This window comes from Aythya ferina (genome assembly GCF_964211825.1).
Source record: "Aythya ferina genome assembly, chromosome: 5".
NCBI lineage: Eukaryota > Metazoa > Chordata > Aves > Anseriformes > Anatidae > Aythya > Aythya ferina.
In genome coordinates this window covers 49,074,751-49,098,382 of record NC_140301.1, presented here as the reverse complement: position 1 = coordinate 49,098,382, position 23,632 = coordinate 49,074,751, and the positions used below count along the sequence as shown (strand labels likewise).

At 41.4% G+C, this 23,632-nt stretch overlaps 2 protein-coding genes across 5 annotated transcripts in view; one reads left to right on the top strand and one right to left on the bottom strand.

The window, feature by feature from the left end:
* Window positions 1-17,302, top strand: part of LGMN (legumain) — a 25,639-nt gene extending 8,337 nt beyond the window's left edge. For all 3 annotated transcript variants that reach the window (XM_084522771.1, XM_084522772.1, XM_084522773.1), the window contains exons 3-14: window positions 4,915-5,012; window positions 5,862-5,943; window positions 6,953-7,038; window positions 8,871-8,946; window positions 9,250-9,312; window positions 10,210-10,276; window positions 11,957-12,075; window positions 12,731-12,820; window positions 13,506-13,703; window positions 14,433-14,603; window positions 15,726-15,793; window positions 16,546-17,302. In XM_084522771.1, the coding sequence (XP_084378897.1) occupies window positions 4,915-5,012; window positions 5,862-5,943; window positions 6,953-7,038; window positions 8,871-8,946; window positions 9,250-9,312; window positions 10,210-10,276; window positions 11,957-12,075; window positions 12,731-12,820; window positions 13,506-13,703; window positions 14,433-14,603; window positions 15,726-15,793; window positions 16,546-16,585 (1,158 nt within the window). In that variant the 3' untranslated portion in view covers window positions 16,586-17,302. The remainder of the gene's footprint in view (window positions 1-4,914; window positions 5,013-5,861; window positions 5,944-6,952; window positions 7,039-8,870; window positions 8,947-9,249; window positions 9,313-10,209; window positions 10,277-11,956; window positions 12,076-12,730; window positions 12,821-13,505; window positions 13,704-14,432; window positions 14,604-15,725; window positions 15,794-16,545) is intronic.
* Window positions 16,881-23,632, bottom strand: part of RIN3 (Ras and Rab interactor 3) — a 75,153-nt gene continuing 68,401 nt past the window's right edge. The window contains exons 10-11 of one of the 2 annotated variants that reach the window (XR_014694085.1): window positions 22,055-23,632; window positions 16,881-21,932 (exon numbers count right to left, since the gene is read on the bottom strand). Coding sequence is in view for 1 of the 2 variants with exons in the window: in XM_084522764.1 (XP_084378890.1) it covers window positions 23,324-23,632 (309 nt within the window). In the remaining variant the exon portion in view is untranslated. The other variant, XM_084522764.1, reaches the window with a different exon arrangement.

Sequence of the window (23,632 nt, the reverse complement as noted above, 5' to 3'; positions counted from 1 at the left end):
AGTAGAATAATAATTTTCAGTAGAGCAATAGTTGTACTAACAGAAAACTATGCAGTGCTTCAGAATTGATGATTTCTTTGCTTCATTCTTTGTAATTCTTCTACTTTTCAAAGGAGAAATTGCAGAAGAAAATACATTGTACTCTAATCCACTTTATCCTCCTGCCCCTGCCTTTCTTCCTCAGAACCTCTCTGATCTAGCCTGCATACAAAAGAATTTGTAGATGTGAATTTTCCCGTAAGTAGATACTCAATGTGACTGTTACTTATTACCAGACCAGACACTATTTCCTAAATGCCACTAAGCACTCATAATATCCCTTTGTAAGTTGAAACCTCAGCTGACACGTATCTGGGTTTCAATTGCTCAGTTCAGCTGTTCGGTGTACAGTTAATACATAGTACTGCATGTATGTATTACACTTAATATTTTGTGAGCTCCAGTTGCTTTGCATGCTGTCTGCACACAGCACAGTCAAAACGTACTCTGCTGCCTTCCGCAGTAGTTACCTGGTGACAGGATGTGTTCGTCTGACTACGCAACCATAAAAGGAGGGGGAGAAGGTTCATTTTTAAAAATGTCTCTAATTTCATACATGAAAATTTTTTGGGAAAGTAGTCCATCATTGAACACTGTACAGACTCCAGCAGCAGTAAGTTTGTAAAGACTGTGCAGACCCTGCAGAAAGTTAGTTTGCACCTGTAACCTCAAGGAATCTGAAACTCCTTCTAAGACTTATCTGTCAGTGGTCAGAATCTGCTGTCAGTGGTGCAAACCTCAAGTGTAGGCAAGATAAGGAAAAAAACCACTGTTTGCACTTATCTGTGCTTCAGATTCACACCTTGCAGGGCACTTGTTTTCTGTTTTGGTGCCTAAACTGGGACTGTTTCCACACCAGGATGATCAAAACTTGTCTTTTACAGTTATCTAATCAAGTTCTTAACATAAATGTTAAATGTTTTGTATAGTATACAGTCTAATGTGATAGGCTCCCTGTTATTACAGAGCTAGCCTACATATAGACTTATGCTTGGTGATTCTCCGTTCTTCAGTGTTTTTAGCCATATCTTTAGTATTTTTGATTAGACAAAAACAGTGCTTCTTGTTCTTACTGCTGTGACTGTACCAGCTAACTCCAACCTAAAGTTGGTTTTACAAGTAGATTAAGAGGAGAGACAGACCAATTCTGTCTGGATACCCCAAAAGGCAAAAACGAACAGTGTCAGTGGAAAAGCCTGCTGTGAAATGCAGTCCTACCAAAGGCAGAGCACATACTCAAGGAGGAAAAATAGCTTTAAAAAATCTGGCAAAATTAAAATGCTGAAAATATAAGCTTCTAAATTTGCATACATGGTTTTATTTCTGGTCACTGTTTTTAGTCTTGCACTTAGTGAGCTTTATGGGTCAGGGGTTGTGCTTATGAAGAGTTTTGGGCACAATGAACCAGATCAGTTCCTTAGTTCAGGACAGTCCGTATAAATTCTCTGGTTGTTCAGTTAACGAACATAAAGGATGCCTTGGCTACTCGGCTTCAATTAGGTTTTACTCACTGTGCTTATCAAATTGTAAATGAAGCTATGGGAAAAGCTTTCCTAAATCCTTAATACAGGTATGGGTTTTGACTGCTTGACTGGTGTTTAAGGGCTGGAATGAAGCATGGCTGACATTTTCAGCCCTGAGCAGAGCAGGCCGATGGGAGGCCTCATGGCGGCCTGCAGCTCCTTCACGAGGGGAGCGGAGGGGCAGGCGCTGAGCTCTGCTCTCTGGGGACAGCGACACGACCCAAGGGAATGGCATGGAGCTGGGACAGGGGAGGGTCAGGCTGGGGGTTAGGGAAAGGTTCTGCACCCAGAGGGTGGTCGGGCACTGGGACAGGCTGCCCAGGGCAGTGATCGTGGCACCAAGCCTGCTGGAGTTCAAGAAGCATTTGCACAACACTCTCAGACCTGTCAAAAAAAAAAAAAGTCATTCTGCTCAAAAGCTGTGTCACTGAAATGTTTAAACAGCTTTATGACAGAGGAGAGTGAGGATGGTTGCCTTTTTTTTTGTTGTTGCTGTTGTTTTCTTTTAGAGTTTTCTCCCAGTACCCATTCCAGGATAACAGGGGAGTTCCACCTCTGATCCCTGGGATTTCAAGGTCTAAGAGTTAATTACTGAAGTGAATTTAAGCATAGATCTTACATAGCAATTTGCTGATACAGGAACAGGTTTAGAGGAACTTGGGAATAAAATATCTGAACCGTCCCACTAACAGTTTCCGTTACGACTGGCACCTGGGCTGGGTTGTGCAGGTGCAGCTGTACAGCTATATATATACCTTCTCCCTCTTTGCTCTTGCTAACAGGACAGCTGCTACCCACACCAAATCATGACCACAAAATCATGACTTGCGTTTAGTGATGGTTTTATACAGTAAATGTTCATAGCATTCATTTCACTTACAAAATCAACAAGAATAACACCAACTAGAGACCGGGAACAATGTTAGTTGTCTCTTTTAGGGTGGTTTACATGTATAGCCATGTCACAAATACTTCTGGAAGAAACAAGGCTTAAACAGCAATATTTGATAGGCACTTACTGATCAACAGGAAATAGATTCACATATGCCTCCCTACTCTAGCAGCAGGCTGTTTCTATTCTGGTTTTATAGAGATTATTTTTTTTCAGTGTGTGGGAGGAAACAGGACAAGCATATGACCAGCATCAAAGGTGGCTTGTCTGGTCAGCTAACTTTACACACAAAAAGTCATTTGCTCAAAACTATTCTAGCTAAACCAAAGGAATTTTAGCAGCAAAATATATTTTTGCTACTCTAGCCTATGTTGGTGGTACCATTGCATTACCAGTAGGCACAATTCTCTTAGCAGAAGCCTTAAAAGGTTGAGACAAACCCCAAACAGGCATAAGTTAAGGTTGTTGGGAATTCATGTGTTTTCATGCACAGTAGGGAATTTAAATTTACCACCAAGATCTGAGTGAGACAAGACAGTGAGTAAACAGTCAATGAATCAGAAGGAAAAGAAGACACCAAAAAAGGCTGTTGACATTCATTTACAAAGCTGAACTAATTTTGGATACTTTGGTCTTAATTTAGAGTACTTCAGAAGTTCCTGTGGGCCAGGCACGTATCTATGGGAGCACAGACACTTGCCAGTTGAATATGTTGGCATTCTGTCACTATAATAAGCCTCAGCATCTCCTTGTGTTGCCAGCCTGTAGCTCTTTCTGTCAGCCTAACAGAAGCAGTGTACTGTGTCTTGAGGGTGAGAGGAGAGCCGTGATCTCTCTACTCATCAGGCTGTGTAGAGAAGCCCAGATGAGTGTTTTCTACTACTTTGGCCTGGCTTGATTCTGAAAATCAAATATATGTGTAGTCAAATCTGCACTCTAGTGTTTTGTATCACACGGGGTACCCTTATAACTGGGTTTAACCTCTGCCTTTGACTTGTCGAGGCAGCAGCTGCCACAGTGCTGTACAAGGAAATGGGGAACTCTGAACAGTGCAGATTGCTTGGGACAGGTGGGAGAAAGCCTAGCCTGACTCACGGAGTAGGACATGGAACGGCTTTCGGAAGGATAGTTTAATGTTCAGGGTTAGTTGCGTGAAGAGATTTTGCTGTGGGAGAGTTCCTTAACAGTGAATGTGCCTCGCCCTTCCCGGAGTCTTGCACAACTGCCAGCTGTTTTTCAGCCACACTTGGGAGATAAAGGATTTTAAAGCGGCAGGATTTTACAGCATCTTTTTAGTTAAACTAGTGGAAATCGCTAATGCACCTAAGTCAACTAAAATTTAGGAGGTCCACATAAGCCACTTTAGTTTGGTGTATGAATTAGCAAACTAGACTAGTTCTGCAGAAGTAAGATTTAAAGCTTACTTCTTGCCTACATTTGGAATTTTTATTTGTTAGGTGAGATTTCTGCTATTAAATCTGCACAGGTTTTCTTGCATCTGGGTTTTGTAGTTCAGGAGTTTAAGTGTGATTGCTGATAACTCGTTCAGTCATTCACAGGCTGCAAGTCTAAAAGAAAAAAAAGTATGTGCTGAGGTCACTATGAATTTAACATTCTGATAGAGGTGCATACTTGACTGTAGTAGTGCTTTAATGAGTATTGCTGTTTCTGTGCCATCAGAAGACAGTTCTATAAAGAAAATGTGCTTATTCATATCCTCTACAGGTCAGAAAAATAGCCCGAACAGAAAGCTTGCAATTATGTTTTCCACGGAAATGTTTTCTTGCCCTGAACTTGCTGTGGTGTCACTTTATGAGAAATACATAATTAAAAAGGAATTTTTCCCTAACTAAAATTAAAAACAAAGTTTTGTTTTGTAGTAAAACAAAATTAAAAACAAACCAAAAAAAACCACAACAAACTAAAACCAAATCTTTGCAGAGTTGAGATTGGTAAACTGTACTTGTTTAAGCCAAGGACAGTCTATATTATTCATGCAGGCTTGGTGCAGAACTAATTGAAATTGGTGGAAATCCAACTCCTTCTTCCTCTGCTTTGAATCTGTCTGTCAGTGCACAATGTTTTTGTTTAGATTTCCTTGCAGAATTCAGAACATTGCCGAGAACTTTTTGTTAAATTTTGTTATTTATAACAAGTATCAGTTAACTTCTGGATTCTGTTTAAATAGGAATTTGAAATAGGTAGATGGAGAGATTTTAATCATAGTCTTTGTTATTAATACAGCTATTGGTAGTTAGAGAAAGACATTGAGTTTTGGATTGAACCTGTGCATTTCAGCCCTCTAACAACCCTCAATCTCTTAAATTTGAAATTAAAATACTAGGATGGAGTTTCTTTTGGACAATAGCATGATCTTAGGTTGGCAAACTGTTTCTTCTGTTCTCAAAGGTCCATTAAAGTCTCCATTAAAGCTAGTAATGAAAACCTGCTTACTTCCAGGCAGACGTGTGCCATGCGTACCAGATCGTACACCGAAATGGAATTCCAGATGAACAGATCATTGTCATGATGTATGATGACATTGCAGATAATGATGAGTAAGTGTTGAACATGAACTGGTAACAAATTATGTTTGCTAAAATATGCCATAGTCACCAACATGTTTGAGTTTGTAGTAGTTTTGTAGGAACAGTTTTTAAAACTGCCTGAGATATGCACAGAGATGTTTTATGCATCAGCACAGTAGGTCTGCTTTGTAACATGCTCTTGAGCTTTTTAAGCCTTTATCCACAGCTCAGCATCTTTGATACTGAGGACTCCAGAGCTCCTTGTCAGTTCGTCATTGTTATGAGAGCAATTGATCTTAGCTCCCAGGCATAACAGTTTTCAGCAGATAACCTAAAAACACAAGCATGGGGAAGCTCAGTGTATGACTGAGCTTCTATTGAAAAGATGTTATCAGATTGAACAAAGAAGTGTATATGTCACATCCTTGGTCACTGTCTAGAGTGTGTTATTGCTTTTGATATAAAACTGTTCACTTACACAGCCTTTAATTCTGAAACAAACTTGAGCAGAAATCAGCAGATTTCATTTGCACAGCAGCAGTGGGAGCAGAGAATAAAGGGCATTAAAGACAAGACTGAAAGCAGGGAAATAATAGTATAACAGACCACCTGCCTGTATCCTCAAATTAATCTACACAATCTGAGGTAGAATACTTGAAGGTACTGTGAGGGCAAAGACACCTAAACTGAGCATCTGTAACTGACTGAAGGGAAAAGCTCTTTGCATTCTGTGTTGACTTAACAACACATGGCACAAGTACTCGTACTGTCTAAGGTAAGCTTGCCAGGCAGGACAGTTTAAATGTTTTTCTAGTTGTTCTGTGGCTGTTGTGTAGTGCATTACTAATTCTTCATATTTATGTCCCTTTAAACTTTCAGGAATCCCACAAAAGGCATTGTCATCAATAGACCTAATGGCACAGATGTGTATGCTGGAGTGCCAAAGGACTATACGAAGGAGGTAGGAATGAAACCCCATTCCCCAGGGAAGCTAAGATTCAGTGTTAGCCAGTGCTCTGGATAAAATCTTTTAGACTGTACCTTGCACACTAAAATGTACATAGTGTAAAATCCCCATCATGCATGATTTGGCATAAAGTTCCGTGTTCATTAGATGAATGTAAACACTAGACGTTTGGAAGTGAAGCAGTGGTCATAAAAGCAAATCCTTACATTGTCTTTCATTCAAAATTGTTATAACTCAATCTGAAGAACAGCTCTTTAAGATGAATTGTTTCATTAAGTCAGAAGACTAATGCAATCACTTGGTGATTTCATGATTTGGTATCTGAGTGAGTCATCAGTGCCTAATGTGCTATTGGTGAATGCAACCCAACAGTTAAGGGTGAGGGTGGAGTGTTAAGTTCAAGATGGGAAACTGTCAGTGAAACTAAAATCAAAATGATTTATTTAGGGATCTTTATTTATTTATTTATTCCACGCCATATCAGTAATACAGTTAAAAGACTAGATCCAGAAATTCTTTTGCCAGCGTAATGTAATGGTAGGGACCTGGATGTAGGGCTGAAGAGATAGGTGAAAGTGGGGCAAGGCAGGAGCTTTTTATTTGGCTTTACTACCAGAACAAAAATCTCGAGAAACTATAAAGATTGAGTTGCATAGTGGCAATAAGACTGTTCTTTTATCCCCAGAAATTTAAGTAGGAACAAAAATGTGGATTTCCAATTATAACTATACAGAATGAGTAAATCTTCATTCTAATACAAAAGCACTTTTCCAGCTTGGCTTGCACTTTTATTTTTATTTTTTTAAGTGCTGAAGTATTGGAACAGGAATTACTTCCAGTATGAACAATACAGGAAACTGAAGAAGTACTGTTCTGAGCATCAAGGGCCAGCTAAACTTGCTATCTGTGCATGGGTTCTAACTTTCAGAAACCATCTTTCTAAATGAAGATGGTGTTCTTGTTTTTATGATCACATTTAATTTAAATCCTCTTAAATTCTTAGGATGTTACTCCAAAGAACTTCCTTGCTGTTCTTAGAGGGGATGCGGAAGCCATGAAAGGCGTGGGATCAGGAAAAGTATTGAAAAGGTAAGAGGAGTTTCATTTAGAAAATAATTGCATGTGTAGTTGTACATCGGCACTGAATTCAGCAAAAGAAGAGCGTAAATTAGAGCCTTTTACGACTCGAGAATGCAGCAATTCCAGGTCATTCACATTAGAGATACAATGGTTCTGGTGTCTGAAACTATCTAGCACCAACAAGCAACTTGCTGACATTTGACTGGTATTGAGTCCAGTATAAGTGAAAATATAGAAAAAATCTTGAGGACAGTGTCAGCTATATTACAATATTTGTCATTTAGATGACAAATGTAAGATGTACAAGTATGACGTCTGTTTTCTAAGGTGTGGTATATTTCTGACAGTACTGCTAGCAGACAGTTATATCATGTTATAATTTTCTATATACACTATTTCCTGTAAAAACTTTAAAATATGAATTTGACCATTTGGAAGAATTAGCCTAAGTAAGTAAAATCGCATAAGTGCCTATTTCATCCAACAGTTCAATTTAGAGACAAAGCAATGAAACAAAATAGAAGAGTACTGCCCTGGCACTGGGGACAATAAAAACAGTGAAGGAGCAGGGCAAGAGTTGAATAAGTTATTGCTCTCAATTGTTTAAACTTCCTCATGAAGAGCTGAGATAGAAAATAATCTATGCAAGTCACATAGGTTAAAAGTTAATAAATCACTGTACGGTTACAAGATTGTTCTTTTCTAGTATCTGCAGTGAGCCAAGCAGCAAATATAAAACATTCTTTAGCCTAGTTAAAAAAAAATTACTTGAGAACACAGCTCGCCTGTAAAACCTTGAAATTATAAGTCAAATAAAGGAGTGGATATGCATAAGGCCAAAGACTCTTAGCTGCTCAGGAAGACAACTTGAACCCAGTTACAAAAGTCTTAGTTATTTACATTTCACCTTGGCCCAATGTTTTGCACTGACAGTCAAGAGTGAGAGAGAGAAAAATGCCTCCCAGCCTTTGCTAAGCTCTGTTGTGTGAATTTCAGTCAGTGCCGTGACTTCTGCTCTTGGGTGGGGCAAGAACTGTTTTCCTCTGCCTGAAAGCCTTCTAGAGAATCTTCCAGGTGATTTATAAGAAAAATCCCTTTGCAGATCTGGCTGTTAGGACAAGTTCTTAGTATCAGAAACATGATCTTTTTGATTTAGACTGCAATAAAATTCTACTGCAAACAGTGTGCCACGCAGATCTTAGGGCATCCATGCCTCAAAGCATGCAGTGCTCAACCATCTGCAGAGCCAGGTAGGACAAATACCAGTCTAGTGAAATGGGTGAGTTTGTTTATAGATCAGTTCTTTGTGGAGACATAGGGCAATGCTGAGGTGGCTATCTAATGCCATATGGATCACAACAAGGTAGAACATAAATACACATAAGGATCTTATTAAAAGTTTTTATGGTTATCATGTGTTACTGGTGCCTTACCATAACTTAGTTATGAAATGATTTCATTTTTACTAAAATGCCCACAGTAAAACAGATTCCTCAGACAAGCATTAAAAAACAGTTGTACTCCTGCCAAGTACCAGCCTCTGCCTGATCAGCAATCAGTTTTCAGTCTGAAACATGAGGTGTAATTGACTGATCCCCCATGCTTGGGGGAATAGCCATATAGTCCCGTTTTTATTCCTCCTCCAGATACCCATTTCTTTTCATAAGCATATGAAGTAGTATGTTTTAGGAGGAAAAACTACTACTGAGAGCAGGAGGTGTTTCAGCTGCATTATTTTCAATTTTTGACATGCCTTGGCATTGATAAGCAGACAGTGTTTATGGTGGTAAAAATTAGGTTGGAGGGGTTAGAAAAATTTGTTTGCTATTTTCTCTTTACAGTGGTCCCAAGGATCATGTATTTGTTTATTTCACTGACCATGGAGCTCCAGGACTTCTAGCTTTTCCTGATGACGATGTAAGTATTATGGGGGAGTACTGTGACATTTGTAATAAAAAAAAAAAATCTTTATGCAATAAAGATGAGGAGCAATACTCTCCTCATTATTCCAGTTTTTTGGGTCATCATTTGGTACCATGACCCATTTTTTCTAGTGGTAAATACTAGAGTGTTGTGTTTCAAAAGTACAAAACTGTAGCTATGTTTAAGGGGAAGGAACAAACGTATCTACAACAGTTGGTAGTTATTACTATTAAATGAATTGTGTGCGCTGAACAGTGGTTTTAATACAAGTTTAATACAAGCCTTCTTATTTTACAGCTTCACGTGAAGGACTTGAATAAGACTATTTGGTACATGTATCATCACAAGAAATACCAAAAGGTAAAGAAGCATATCTTTGTGTGATTAAAAGAGCGGCTGGCATGGAGGAGCGTGGTTTGTCTTCAGTTCCAGTGTCATGTAAAGCACAGGGAATCTGATACCGCACAATTAAACTTGAATTAGGATTTTGAACTTACAGGACTGATCCTCTCCAATTCTTCCCTTTTCACTTTTAGTTCACTGATGCTATTTGCAATTGATGTGGCACAGCTGTAGCCCAGACTTTCGATAACGTATATATTCTGACCAGCAGTGGAGAAACAACATCTCTAACTACCGCACCCTCATAATGCGTACCTGACTTGTCCTTCCTGTGCTTTGTTCGCTTCAGACTGTGCTCTTGCTACAGGAAGTTTGATATGCCTCATGTTTTTCTTACAGTTACTAATGTAGCTGAAGAGACTGTACCTTTTCTTAGAAAATTCTGTGTGTTTATTTCATCACAAGTTGTTTTAAGCTGAAAAACTAATATCTAGAACATTTTGGTAGCCTTTTTTAAGTAACTTTCTGTGGTAATCTGTCTATTATGGCTGTTGTATTTAGGACCACGTAAGTGGCCATTGGTTCCAGAAATGTACATGTAATAGTGGTACATTGCTGGGTCTAAAGATTGACCATGTTTTTGATTTGTGCTTTCTACATTGGTCATTAGATTCCTATGGATTCTATAGGGATGGTTTGCATATTTTTATTGTGATTGTTTTCCCTTTTCTATATAGTTAGTTCCCAAAAAAGAAAAATGGATCTATTTACTTTCATGTTTTGTTTTTGTAGCATTATGGATAGCTTTTGTTTTGGGAATATCAGGACAGGCCATTTAACTACAGCTGAAAAATACTGAAGGACTTTCATCCATTTGCTCATCGAATTTCTTAAGGTCTCTGATCTGTTTTATAGATGGTGTTTTACATTGAAGCATGTGAGTCTGGATCTATGATGAATCATTTGGCTGATCATATCAATGGTGAGCAATCAGTTAGCTGAATGGACTTAGATTTCTCAGCCTGTCATAGGCAAGACCTAAACAGATACTGTATCAAGGAGAGGTTGTAGGCACTTGCATGTACAGTTCTAGCAGGGATGCACAAGAGTTAGAGAAATAAATGTTTCCCATTTATGAGAAGTTCCTTTTAAAGAACTAACGGAGTCCTAGAAAGACCATGTAGGCTTTCAGTTTCTTGCAAATGAGAAGTTGAAAAAGTACTTCTTTTCAGAAACTACATGGTTGCCCTTAACAGGTAGCACCTGGCTTATACTGACATTTCTCAGCTTCAGCATTGTTTAACAGCAGGGATGAAGTTCCTGCTGACGGTTTCGCTGAGTAGCAAAGGCAACCATGGTATGCAATTGCCAAGCAGTTTGCTACCCTGATTTGGGTGGTAATAGAGGAAGTGCAACAATGATTTTTCAGGGTTTCTAGTCTCTGCTGTAGAGCTGGGAGCTAAGCCTTCATTAGCATGAGGAGTCACAACTCTTTCATGCTCTGCTTCGTGTCTGAGAGACCAGATGCTCTGGCTTTCTCATGGTTTTGAAGCTCTGATTCGAGGGAAGACCCAAGGACATGCCTGTCCGCAGCTTCCTGGGTCTTTTGCCCAGGAGCAGTCTGGCTAGCAGCCACCTGGACTTACAGCTCTGTCAAGAATTTGCAGAAAGTTCACACAGAATGTTTCATAGCAGAGGTTCTTCAAAAATGCTCAGTGAATCAGCATGTTTCAAAGTTTATTCTGTTAGGAATTTCCAGTCTGGTGACTGGTTTTATTGCTAGCTCTACTACTGATTTACAAAGGTGGAAAATTGACAATTCATGTATTAGAATAGGAAGCTGTCTTTGCTGGCCTTCAGCTGTGGCCTGCAAACCTTAACTGGTTACTTAGTAAGCATGTAAAAGATGCTAAGAAAGAGCACTTCACTGCACAGACAGGATTTGAGACTCTTTTTGGCTTTTAAACTGTAGATACCTTCTGAGTGGAAACAACACTGTAGCTATAGGAAAAACATGCACAACTTTTTTCATTCTGGAACTTGGACTTTTCTCCAGTCATGCAAATATGCTATGAGTTGACCTTGGCAAAAAGCCACAATAGCTTTTGTATTAATATCTACAAGGAATTGTTTAAAATATTTGTTGTGAAAGAGAGGACTGGAAATGCTGTGTTTGGGTCAGATCTTGTAGAGGTTCGTTTAGCTTTTCCCTCTGTGTAGAGTGCTATCCTGCAGAGAATATTTCTTAGAAAAATAATTTTCTAGAATAAAGATGATTTATAGGATTTATTCTAAGCTTGGAAACAAATTCTCATCCTTGTAATTAGGAAAATGTATAGGCTGTCAGTGTGCATTGTCAGGTAGTTCTTTGAAGAGTAGTTTTTGACTGTTTTTTCCCCCAAGAAGTGCATATTCTTGTTTAAATGCTCCAGACCACACGGCAGCAAGGAAGGAGCTCTTAAACAGCACTGACGCTGATGAACGAAATGGCTTATAGGTTTCTCTTCTTCCTGTTATTTAGAAGTAAATGATTGACAACCAAAATCCTTAGGCAAATATATTGTCTGTATATATTATATATTTAGTATATCATAAATCATGGAAGGGTTGGGGTGTTTAAAAATGAAACAAAACTAAAACCTACTTTCCATTGGTCTTACAGTTTATGCAACAACTGCTGCCAATCCCAGGGAGTCTTCTTATGCATGTTATTATGATGATGAAAGGCAGACTTATCTTGGTGACTGGTACAGCGTGAATTGGATGGAAGATTCAGATATGGTAAGTTAGTAGATAAAGTTTCTGCATTTCCATGCATGAATGTCACTAGCCTTAGAAAAAAAATAAAAGTTCTTTTAAAGGATTTATGAAAATCTTTGTTTTCATGTGAGACTGAAATCAACAAATTGAGTCAATAAAAGTATCTATTTACTATTCAGAACCATATAATCTTTGTTTGGGCAACTAAATGTATTTAAATATATTATTAGTAAGATTAGAAACTGTCTAGCTTCTAGTTTCAAGTTTACATCATCTTAATTTACTAATCCAAGACAACATATCCAAATTTGTTAAACAAATTGGGCCATTCAGTAAGTTGTACCTCTTCATCAGAGCTCCTTACATACTGAACTGTAGCTAACCCACTTGCTAGCATCATGGAAAACAGTGATATTGAAACAAGTCTGGAATTCTTATGTGAGCCCTCTCCCTTCTTGCACATTTTCTGGAAGATTAGGTGCTCACTAAAAGCAATTTGGGAATACCCCATCAAATTTCACTTCCATTTTTACTTCTATGTGTTTCAAAGGTTGTATAGCTCATGCCCTGTACTTCCTTCTACAAGCTGGCACCCAAGACCTTTTCTAGGTTTCCTCACATTTTTATAATAGTTGAATTTAAGTAGTTGTGATTACATGGAAGTTTCTTCATGCAGGAGGATCTAAGAAAAGAAACGCTCCACAAGCAGTTTCAGCTGGTGAAGAAACGCACCAACACCAGCCATGTGATGCAGTATGGAAACAAGGTATGTATGTGAGTGGGCTTCCTGGTCAGATGTATTTTAGAACCTTTTCTGCCCTACACATTTGTCCCTTTAAAAACAATGTAATCTGTTGATTTCGGAAATGAAACTGTTCATCACACACACAGAAAATCACTTAGCATCAAAGAGCTGATGATCCTGATGCTAAAGGAAATTCAGGATACAAGTTGTCCTCCAAGATCTGCCTGTCATTTAACTCTTCACATCAATCAAGTATAAGAAGTGTGGTAGCCACTTCTAGGCATATTGTGAATATTAATGTAATGTTAATAAAACACATTGTTCCCTTGAACGGGAGGAGCTAAGAGGTAATACATCATTTATAATAGTCCTGTTTATTCAATGTGTTTATAGGAATACTTTAAATATTTGTCAAAATACCAGGCTAGTTAACATGACAATATTTTTCCCTTTAGAGATTTGGAAATAAAAGTTCCTAAATATTTGGCAGCCTTGATCTTGGAAAAAGAAAAAACAGAAGAAAAAAACAAAAACAAAAACACAAAACAACATAAAAAAACCACCACCACCACCATTTCCAACCCTATGAACTGCTTTATTTTTTCTAATAAAACAAGTTTAGAGATTTAGCTTTGCACAGCAAAGCCAAGATGCACTTCCTGCTGGAGTTTCTTGATGGTTTACTTGTTTATTTTCTAACTTTCAGAGTATCTCCTCTATGAAAGTGATGCAGTTTCAGGGCATGGGGAAGAAAGCTGCCCCCATTTCACTGCCACCTGTAGAACACTACGACCTCACACCTAGTCCTGATGTGCCTCTTGCTATCATGAAACGAAAGCTGATGGCTACCAATGACATGTATGAGGCTAGGAAGATTGCTGCAGAGATGAAAACACACCTGGAGGTAAGCAAAGAAAACCAAAACTAAATGAAAAGCAAACAACAAAAACTCCACTACACTACATGTAAGGTCAGATTTATGTCAGTAAAAAGCAATACTAAATAAAAATATAATGTCAATTGTATTTTATTATGTCAATAAAAAGCAAAGTCACACCCCAGAACCAGTGGGATTTCTTCCAGTTTTTGCAATTTGTAACAAAATTACTCTTCAGACTGGTAGCCTCTGTTTGATGGTTTATTCTTCCTTAAAATTCAGGGATCTGTTCCCTGAGGTGTGTTAAGTACTAATTATCAAGACAGATGTAAGGAAATGCAATAGTCAACCTTACAGCTTGTATTGCCAGGAAATTCCCTATTGCCTTCCATAGAAATTCTTGCTGGGAGGAATTACTCATTGGTATTAGAGGAACTCTTGTCACAGTAGGAGTGAAGTCTTCCAGATCAAAAGCTCCTGCAAAAGTGTAGCCATTATTGGTACTGTCTTCTGGCAGAACTCCAGAAGGAGGATGAGCTATTTTGTGTACCAGGAGTGTGTTCATCTCCCTAGTTTTCTTTTGTATGTTAAGAGACAGATCCAGACGATTGTGCCAAATATAAGAGGCAAAATTGAATCCCTTAAAGATCCCAAGAGTTGAAGGCCAAGAAGGGTTTAATGAGAAATTTAATTCAAAGTCTTCAAATTGGGGCTCAGAAAAAGCATGTTTTAAAGTTCTTCTTGTTTTCTATTCAGGCTAAAGAATTTATCAAGGAATCCATGCGGAAGATCATTACCCTAATAACAGGATCAAGAGAACAGACCAACCAAATTCTGTCAGACAGATCAACCATCAACAATTATGACTGCTACCAGTCAGCGGTGAACCACTTCAAAGCTCATTGCTTCAACTGGCACTCTCCCTTGGTAAGTAAAGTGTTAGATATAACCTGATACACATACTGGTAAAACAAGTAGTCATAAGCAGGTCTGCAAAATGAGCTTTTATTAAAAAGCTAGCTTGGGGCAGTCTTACAGCCTAGTTTTGGAGAAAGGGCGACTGATGTTTTTGGAAGCAGGAAACCACTTCCACCGTGCTTGTAGATGAAGATTACTAAAAATACCTTTAGTAAAAAGCAAACAAAAATACTCCCTAATAGGTAAAGGTATCCCTTCAGGAACTCCTTCCTCAGAAATCCCAATATTAACTAAGCCATGTTGTATTTCTGCTTAAAGCATCGCTACTAGTAAAACAGGAATATAGCAGCACCACCACTCTGAATTCACAGTACATTCAGATTTCTCTATTCTGATTGCACATTGCATAGTTCCTTGCAGTAGCCTAGCTGATACTATCAAGATATCCATGATACCATGGGGTTGAACTCCCAAGAACAACGTATGTTTTAGGGCTTTTATTACTGTGTATTCTTCCTGGGATCCGAGCTGAGAACCAAATCTTGTTGTGCTAGGCACTGTTTAGCCAAGAATAACAGAGGTCAGTTTCCATTCCAGAAAACCCAACCCCAATGTCAGGCAAGGTAACCTAAGCAGACAGGTAGGATGAATCAACATCAAAAAAGATTGATTTTAGCAGAAAACAATGGGATTAGCTGCCAGTTGAACGAGATGTAAGTACTATTTGCAAATCAAAAGCAGATGCAATCTCTCAGCTGGAACTTCTAATCAGCAAGGCTGCTAGGAGGTCACACAGCTCTGTTAAACTTTTAGTTCCTCTTTAGTGTTTTGGAAGGGGCGGTTGTTTGATTGGGTTCTTTGTTGGGTTTTTGTTGTGTGTTTTTTTTGAGTGCAATTGGTTAGATAGGTGGGCCCTCCTTAAGGGGTAACATGTAGCAACAGCTGAATTTACCTAATGAAGTTCAAAGAACGAAGTACACAGAAGAAAGATCTGTTTAGTCTAGTACTAGATTGTCAAGACTTGCAAATAAGTGCCTTGAATGTCAATAGCATCTCTGAAGTACTTCCACAACTTAGTTTGCATAAACAATTGCTTGTCATCCTGGTAATTATTAACAACGTTTATTTCAGTATGAGTATGCCCTGAGACAGCTGTATGCCTTGGTCAACGTCTGTGAAGGAGGATACCCCATTGAGAGGTAAGGAGGTTCCCAGGCACTCTGCCTAGTTTTGTCTGTGGCTATTAAAATGCAGAAGCTAATAGGATGATAAAGCCTAACGCTACTGGCTTCTCATGTATTCTCTCCTCTGTTGACCATTCTGTTAATAAAGTTCTGACTCTAAAGCTATGAATGCTAATTTTGGAAGCCACGTCATTGTTATTCCCTCCCACTCATAAGCCTTTCCCCCCAGTAAGCCTTTAATTTCCTTGTTGGAAACCCTCAGGTGAATTTAAAGCCAGTCAGAGGATCCCACTGCATGGTATAACTTCAAAATAGCATGACTGATGGGTTGTACAGGATATGGGTGTTGCCCTGCAACTTCTGTACAATGTCACAGTGAAAATGAGTTGGGAATTGCTGTGTTTTCTCCTATGCCCCCTCAGCTGCTGACTCAGAAGACCACAGCACTTCTGGGTCCTCATCCTGTAGCAGGAAAACAGGAAAATAAGGGTCCAGGCTGAAGTGCTGTGGTAGCAGCAAGGGAAGCATGGTGTTGAAATTCTGATTCGGGAGGGTGTAGCTCATGTGAGGGGACGGGAACCTCGTGAGTCACGCACACAGAAGAAAAGGGAGGGAGAAAATCAGAGGGGTAGGGAATGGGAGGGAGGACTGGTAGTTTAGGCAGTGAACACGCAACCCAGAAGGCGAGGAGCTGTTTTGCCAGTCAGTTTGGGAAACAATTTGAGAGAGCCTGAAAAGATTCTCGCTATTACTGTTCTCTGTTGCAGAATACACTTGGCCATGGATCAAGTGTGCCGTGGATATTGATGGAAACAGCAGCCTTGTAGTGTAACCCTTACTGCAAGTGGTAACTTCTCATAACTGCAATAATCCAGACTTCACATGCATGTACCACGAAGAGTCAGCCACTGTCCTGGAGCTGTGCTGGGAGCTGAGGCCACACGCAGTACGGCACTTGTCAGCGCTCTCCCCTGCATCCCCACCTGCCGCCAGCCCGGTGGTTTGGCAGAGCCTTTTGTCAGACCACGCGGAGCTTCAAGATGGATGATTTGTTTTGAAGTGTAATGCTCTAAGAATCTCTGGATGAACACTACAAGTCACCAACAGTGATTTGAATTCCATGTGAAATTTAAACATTGACTTAAATTTTGGGGAAAAAAATGTATACTGTTGCTAAGCATTACTTTTTTTTTTTTTTTTTAACAATGTTAATGAATTCATTACAGTGACTAATTTACAGTTTGAGTGAAGAAACCAAAGTTTGTTCTTTAAGCTTTAACTCCTTAACAGTTTAAAGAAGTGTGTTGCATTCAAGAACTATCAAATGTTAACAGCGCAGTTCAACTGGGAATAGCAAGAACCTTTTTGGGTAGAAAGCATTGTTTCCCAAAGAAAAACCACAAGTATCTAATGCTGTAAATAGAGTGCCAGTATGCTAGAATTAAATGCATTTACACACAAACCTCATACAGTTCAGGAATTGTCTGTGAATAAAAATAAAGTTGGCAGTTTCATCAACCTACAGGGCAATAGTGTTGGGCATCTTCTTTCCTGAAAATGAACGAGAGCTATTTCTTTTTGTGACACCGTACTAAAAGGTTATTTAGCCCTTGTAAAACTTTTTTGAGATAAATTGTACAAACAAAGCAAAACATAATTAAAAACAGAAATCCCAAACCACATTTGAAGGCAGTACTCCTTAGAGGTGGCTCTGTGTGTAACAAGCAGGGGAACAAATTAGAAATTATGAGGTGCTTCAAAAGGATGCAGAAATATTTGAGGGATCTTTCCAGAGTGTGTTAAAATGCACAAAATTACCTCATCTTCATGGAAAAAGAACAGGCTTTGGGTAAAACTAAACCAGTATTTGCAAGATGGTGAGAATTGTGGGTAGCTCCACTCAGGAGTTGAGGGGCAGAGGAGGAGAAGCTGAAGTTACACTTATGTAAAGAAGAACCAGATAAAACCAAGAGTATTGGCACTTTCAGCTGTTTACTGAGTAAGTGAACAAGAGCACAGTTAATACCAAAATGGATGGGACAGAGTAAAAATCATTCAGCTTTACTGAACCAAGAAATTAAAGTTTATGCTTTGAGGGTCATTGAAAGTTCAGATGTTTGCGCTTTTTTGAGAAGCTAGTTTCTTTTCATTTGTAAAACGTAAAATAGGGATCTAAAAATAATAGGTTATTAAATTCTCGAGTGCCCAAATGTGCTTCAGATGTTCCCCTGAAAGCAGGAAGAAGGGTTGGCCACACAAGACAGCTTTCAGGCTGGCTGCTATCACAATAGAGTGTACCAAGAGTCCCCAGTCACCTTGAAAGAACAGGAAAAATGACTCGTTCAGAGCCATGTTTAAATATTAAACCTGCGGGGTGTCACGCGTCTTTGCACTAGAGTTGTTCTCTACCCTAGAAAATCCAGCCTGCTTCTTAGGCACTTGGTATCATCTCCTGCAGACCCTTGGAGCTGTGAGGATGCAAAGCCGAAATGTGGAAGTGGGGGATTTTCTTCTGTCCATTTTCCTCCTGCAAAACTGATTTCCAGATGTTCACCTTTCTGAACTTTACCCCCTGTGGCATTGCTACCCCTTCCCTTAGGGATACACTAAAAGAGGCAATCTGGAGATTCTGCTGTGGCCTCGGAGACTCAGCAGGTTCTTGTCTGCACACCACAAAAAGCATTAAGGTGCTGTTGAATTGCCAGCTTGTATCCAGATACCTGCTGCCTTTGCAGTCACACAGGAAAACAACTCCGCAGAACGGAAAACAAAAACAAACAAGCAAGCAAACAAAAACAGCCAAACAACTTCCACCTGCAGTGATCAATACATTTATTTTAAGGTCTCCAGATAGCATCAGATTGGCTTAATGCCTGTGTGGCCGGCTGTTTATTTTGGGATGGTGCTAGAACCCGATGAGAGAATGACCTGAGGCTTGTGCAAGCTCCCTGTCCTGCAGAGCAGCTTGTGGTGCGTTGTGCAAGCTCAGGCGCCCTCGCTCCTCCTTCAGGCACGCGGTTGCTCAGGCTGCAATTCCTAGAACGCTGCGCTGCAACAGCTTCTGCAAAATAAGCCAAACTGGCGAATTCCCAGCTTGTTGTCATCACTAACCAGAACAGGGCGAAGTTAAAGCCGGGTTGTCCAGAGGAAAAAAAAAAAAAAAAAAAAAAAAAAAAACACTTTTCCCAAGCAGAATGGTTGAGTGTCGCCCCAGTCCTGGGAAAAGCGCCTTCCTCACCAGCCAGCTCTTCCTTCCCTTGTTTTCAGGTGCTAGAGGCAGAGTCCAGGGCCCTTTTCCCAGTCGTTCTGTGCCAAACCACGCAGCTGTCACAGCCTTTCCTTGGTGAGGACCTGGAGGGCATCAGCAGGTATATGCTATGCTATTAAGATGTGATGCAGACTTACACAGATGCAGGTTTTTTCAGGGCTCATAACTACCCCTACTTTTCCACTAATGCTAAAGCAAGTAGCAGTCCACATGGGGTTGGAGATGACGGCTTATTTTACGGATTCCAGCAGCTTAGTAGGATTTCAGCTTTGCCCAAACCACACCGTGTCTTCCTTTGGGAGGATGGCTTAAGATGAGCACTGGACGGCTGTGCCTGTGCTGCCTCTGCCCCTGTGAAAAGGTCTGGGGGAGCAGGGAAGGGAAAGGAGCCTCCTGTGTTCACAGGGCGACCTCCCCACTTCAGCAGCACGTCACACCGGGGCACACGGGCAGTTCTGATGCCTCCTCCTTCCTAGGGATGGGATACCCAAAAACGAGACAGGGGACAACCAAAATACCACATCACTCCCATGCAGGCCGTGTCCTGCTGTGACAGCACCCTCCCAGGAGGGGTCTGGTGGGGCAGTCAGGGGCTTCACAGCGGCTGAGGAGAACATTTTTCACAGTGCAGTGGTGGCAGTGCTGGAGCAGGGCCCCTGAGGGGCTGTGGGGCCTCCAGCAGCACAAAAAGGACAAGGCCCTGAGCAGCTCGGGGAGCCCTGCTTTCGGCAGGGCTTGGGCTGGAGGCCTCCAGCCTGAATGTCCCCAGGAGCTGATGGAAAATACAGCCCGGCCCTGGCTTTCAAAGTCCAGCTTGGGGGCTGGTGTGTACTGGTGCCCAAAGCTCCTGAATTCAGCAGAACTGCCTCTGGTTTCAATGGCTTGTATTTCAGGTCATATGTGACCTACCGGCGTAATTATTTCAGTGAATTATTGACAGATTGGTTCCCTGGGCACACAGTGACCACTTAGGGTTTTTATGTTTGTGTTTTTCTTTACAGAGGTTTCTGGGTTCAGCAGGTCTCTCTTCCTTTCTCACACCAGGATCCTTTGCTCGTACGTACAGGGGTGATCGTTGCACAACCTTCCTGTGGAAATGAGTGTTTGAGGAGGCCTTGGCCAGATTACACAATCCTTCTTGGTCAAAGTCTCCTGAAACACTTGTCTGCTGATGGCTCATGTGAGGGCCAGGGCATGAGTCACAGTGTGACCATCTTGACTAACCAGGGGAAGCCACAGATCACCAGTTTGCACGGCTTCCTCTTCACCTGGTCTGCAGCATGAGGATGAAAGCAAATGGACAAAATCCCATGGAGTGTTTAAAAGTGCTCATTTCATTCCCACCTTTGATGTTTTTATCCACCAGCTGAACTGTCAGACACCAGCAGAAACCGGTGCAGGAGCCCAGGAACCACCATCCGGGGCAGGGACATGCTGATGGGGACTCAGGTTGTTCCCACAGTCACCAAAACAGCAGCAAGTTTGTCCAGATGAGCTATCAGGCAAGCAGAGCCTGATTCCCACCACGTTTCTGTGAGCCCAGCGGTGGCAGCGGTCTCTGTCCAGAGTTTCTGGTCCTCCAGGATCTCACCACTCAGGTCATCTCCCAGCTTGTGTGCCCAGGCGAGGGACAGCAGTGGCAGGGCTCTGGAGGAGCCAAGTCTCTCCACCGCAGGGGTGCGTGCTTAGCAAAGTCTGCAGGTGGTTTGCACAGTGTGATCAACCAGGCTGGGGGCCCGTGGCCTCTGAGAGCCCCTCTGAGCCCAGCATGGGGCGTTCCTCCCAGGCAGCTCGTGTCAAAGCAACTGATCCCCTGAGTTCAGGGAAGGGAGGAGGATCCATGGAAACCTTTGCTAACCAAATGAGCTCTTTGCAGCTGTAACACCTGTAATGAATGTTTTGCATGTGCTATTTGAAAGCCTTTTTATAAGCCTGCTCCCAGGACTTAAATAACTTGTAGCAGAGGACAGTGAGAAAGGCACCGCATAATTCTAATGAATTGCTATAACTCATTCTGTCCTGGCTGATTTGCACATCCTCAGGCTTTGCATGCAAATCTTTGCATGGGTTTTGTGCCTGGCTGTGCCCTGTGGAAACCAGACCTTTCTCCAGGTCAATGTTATCGCTCACACCTCACCTTGTGAGCTCGTTTTCCACTCGTTGAGTGAATGCACAGTTGTTTGTGACACCAGGGGTCTGCTGGTTGGTGCAGGACCTTTGTGGCAGGATGAATCCCCCAGACCTACTGCACGTGGACCCGTCCCGGTGTGATACCCATGGGTAGGTGGGTGGAAGTGAGGTGGGGAGCTCGTCCCAGCACTAGTTGGGTGGGAAAGGAGGTGAGAGGCGGTGGTGGTCACCTTTGGGAGAGTGGATGCAAAAGAACAAAGGGGGCTGTAAATGGCTCCAGGCAGCAGCAGGCTGCCCCACCAGAGGCTGATGGCAGCATGTGGGTTCAGCAACAGCCCCCTGCAGGTGGGCACCCCGGAGGCACTGTGGGGGTGCCGACAGCTGCACACGAGTAGAAATAACCAGAAAACTGAGAGCGGTGTCAGCTCCGTGCTGGTGGAACACCCTGTAAGTTCTGCATGTGGTGGCCTGGCAACCAAGGCTGCTGCTGTTCACTCTTCCTCATTCTTGGTTGTTATTCCTGCCCAACGTCGCAGGCACACAGCCCAGGCTGGCAGTTGCACAGTGCTGGTCTGGCATCTCGGTGCACGTTTGGTCACTGCGTGCCACTGCGTGTTACTGCTAGCGCATGTAGATGGGGACGTTTCCAGCCCCAGAGACCGAGCACGTGATCAGCCACAGGCGATGCCATTTTCCCTTTGGAGGTTCAGGCGTAAGGCAGGGACCTCAGGCAACGTGGCCCAACTTGTTCTGTTTCTGGATGGGAGGAAACACCAGCAGCTTTGAGCCAAGCCCACAGTAAAACATTCCCTGCTTTCTCATCACAGCTTTGCTAGGCCTGATCCCATGTTTGCCTCGCTGCAGTGGAGGCTGCTTACCTCCTGCATACAAAGCCAGTCTCTTGCATTGGTAGTGGGAGTCTTGCCTGAAGGAAGGCACCCAGAAGACAAGGATCTGTCTCACAATTGAGGCTTCCACTGCCATTATCCAGTCCTGAAAAGCTGTTTTCAGATTTCATGAAATGAATTTTTGCAGTTTCAGTTTATTCTGCGGAAATTTAGGTTGCAGGGAAATGTATGTTTGCAGTGACCGAATGACTGAAAGCAGAGGTAGAGAAGAGAATTAGCAAGTTCTGTCTGCAACTGCCTGGTTTTATTAAAGTAATAACCTCATGGGATTTGCAGATATGAAAACACTAGAGAAACTAGCAGCTGGGTAAAAAGGGACCAATATTTTATTCTTGTTTTTTTTTGACTTCAAGATTATTTTAATCTAGTTTGCCACACTGGGAGAATTATTAAGTTCTTTACAAATGTTTATTTTAAAACAATTGCACCATATCACACATGGAAATAAATACACAATTAACCAAACACTATTGTGCAACCAATGTGATTAAAACTGCTGTACATGTAAAATTTATGGTGATGACTTTCAATCTTTAAAAAAACACATTGCTGAAAATGCCTAAGCCACCTGATTTTAGTGACAAATAGAAGGCAGAAAATATTTTCTTAGTGAATGTGCAGGATCCTCTTGCATGGTCTATAATGATGTGGATTTTAAAGGCAATTACATGTTGTAGATGGCAAAACAGAGATGGAGTTCTGCTACAGGTGGCACTCCTACGCCACCAAATACATCAGCCAAGACTCAGTTTATTCAAACGGGGTGAACAGACGTTACGTGGTGTAAATGCAGTCTTACCTCCAAACAGCATCAAGGTGTGTGCAGACCTTTCACAGGCCTTGTGCACAGGCATGGTTCACACCTGCCATAATTTATGTTGGGGTAAATGTCCGCTCTTCCACAAGACCTCTGGGTTCATTCACAAGACCTCTGGATTCATTCTTCTCTGTCCATTTACATTCTGTGACAACAACTGGTTGCCAGCAGGAGGTTCTGAGGTTTGATGCTTCAAGTTTTCCACAGGATGAATGTTCTCCTGAATGCTCCTTTTATTTCTGCAAATGAACTTCACTGAGAAATGCTCTGTATTCAGACAGCATCTACAACTAGCATATCTACCCTGTGTTGAAGGCCAAGCACCAGAGGCCTTCTAAGATCTGCAGAAACCAAAGGATCTCATGAAATAAACTATCCACCCCTTCCAGGATGGCAAACTCAACAAAAGAGCAGCACAGCCCTTAGGAAAAGTAAGAGTCTTTGACAATTGGAACTGGTGGTTTTTTATGGTCTATTGGTTTATAAATAAAATGGAAATCTTTCTTGGTTTCACTCTTCAGCAGTGAAGCTTTGATATGATGGGGGAGGGCTTCTTTGTCCAGCTGCAGCCACTGGTCATCAACATAAACAAAAAGTCCATAGTCCTTGGGATGGGAGACTTCAAACTTTTCAGCACACTGCTGGCTCAGCTGCTCAGCTGTGGTGTCACTCCGAGAGGCAAGTGTCCTTGACTGAGCACCAATCTCCAGAAAGGCGATGGAGATGAAATC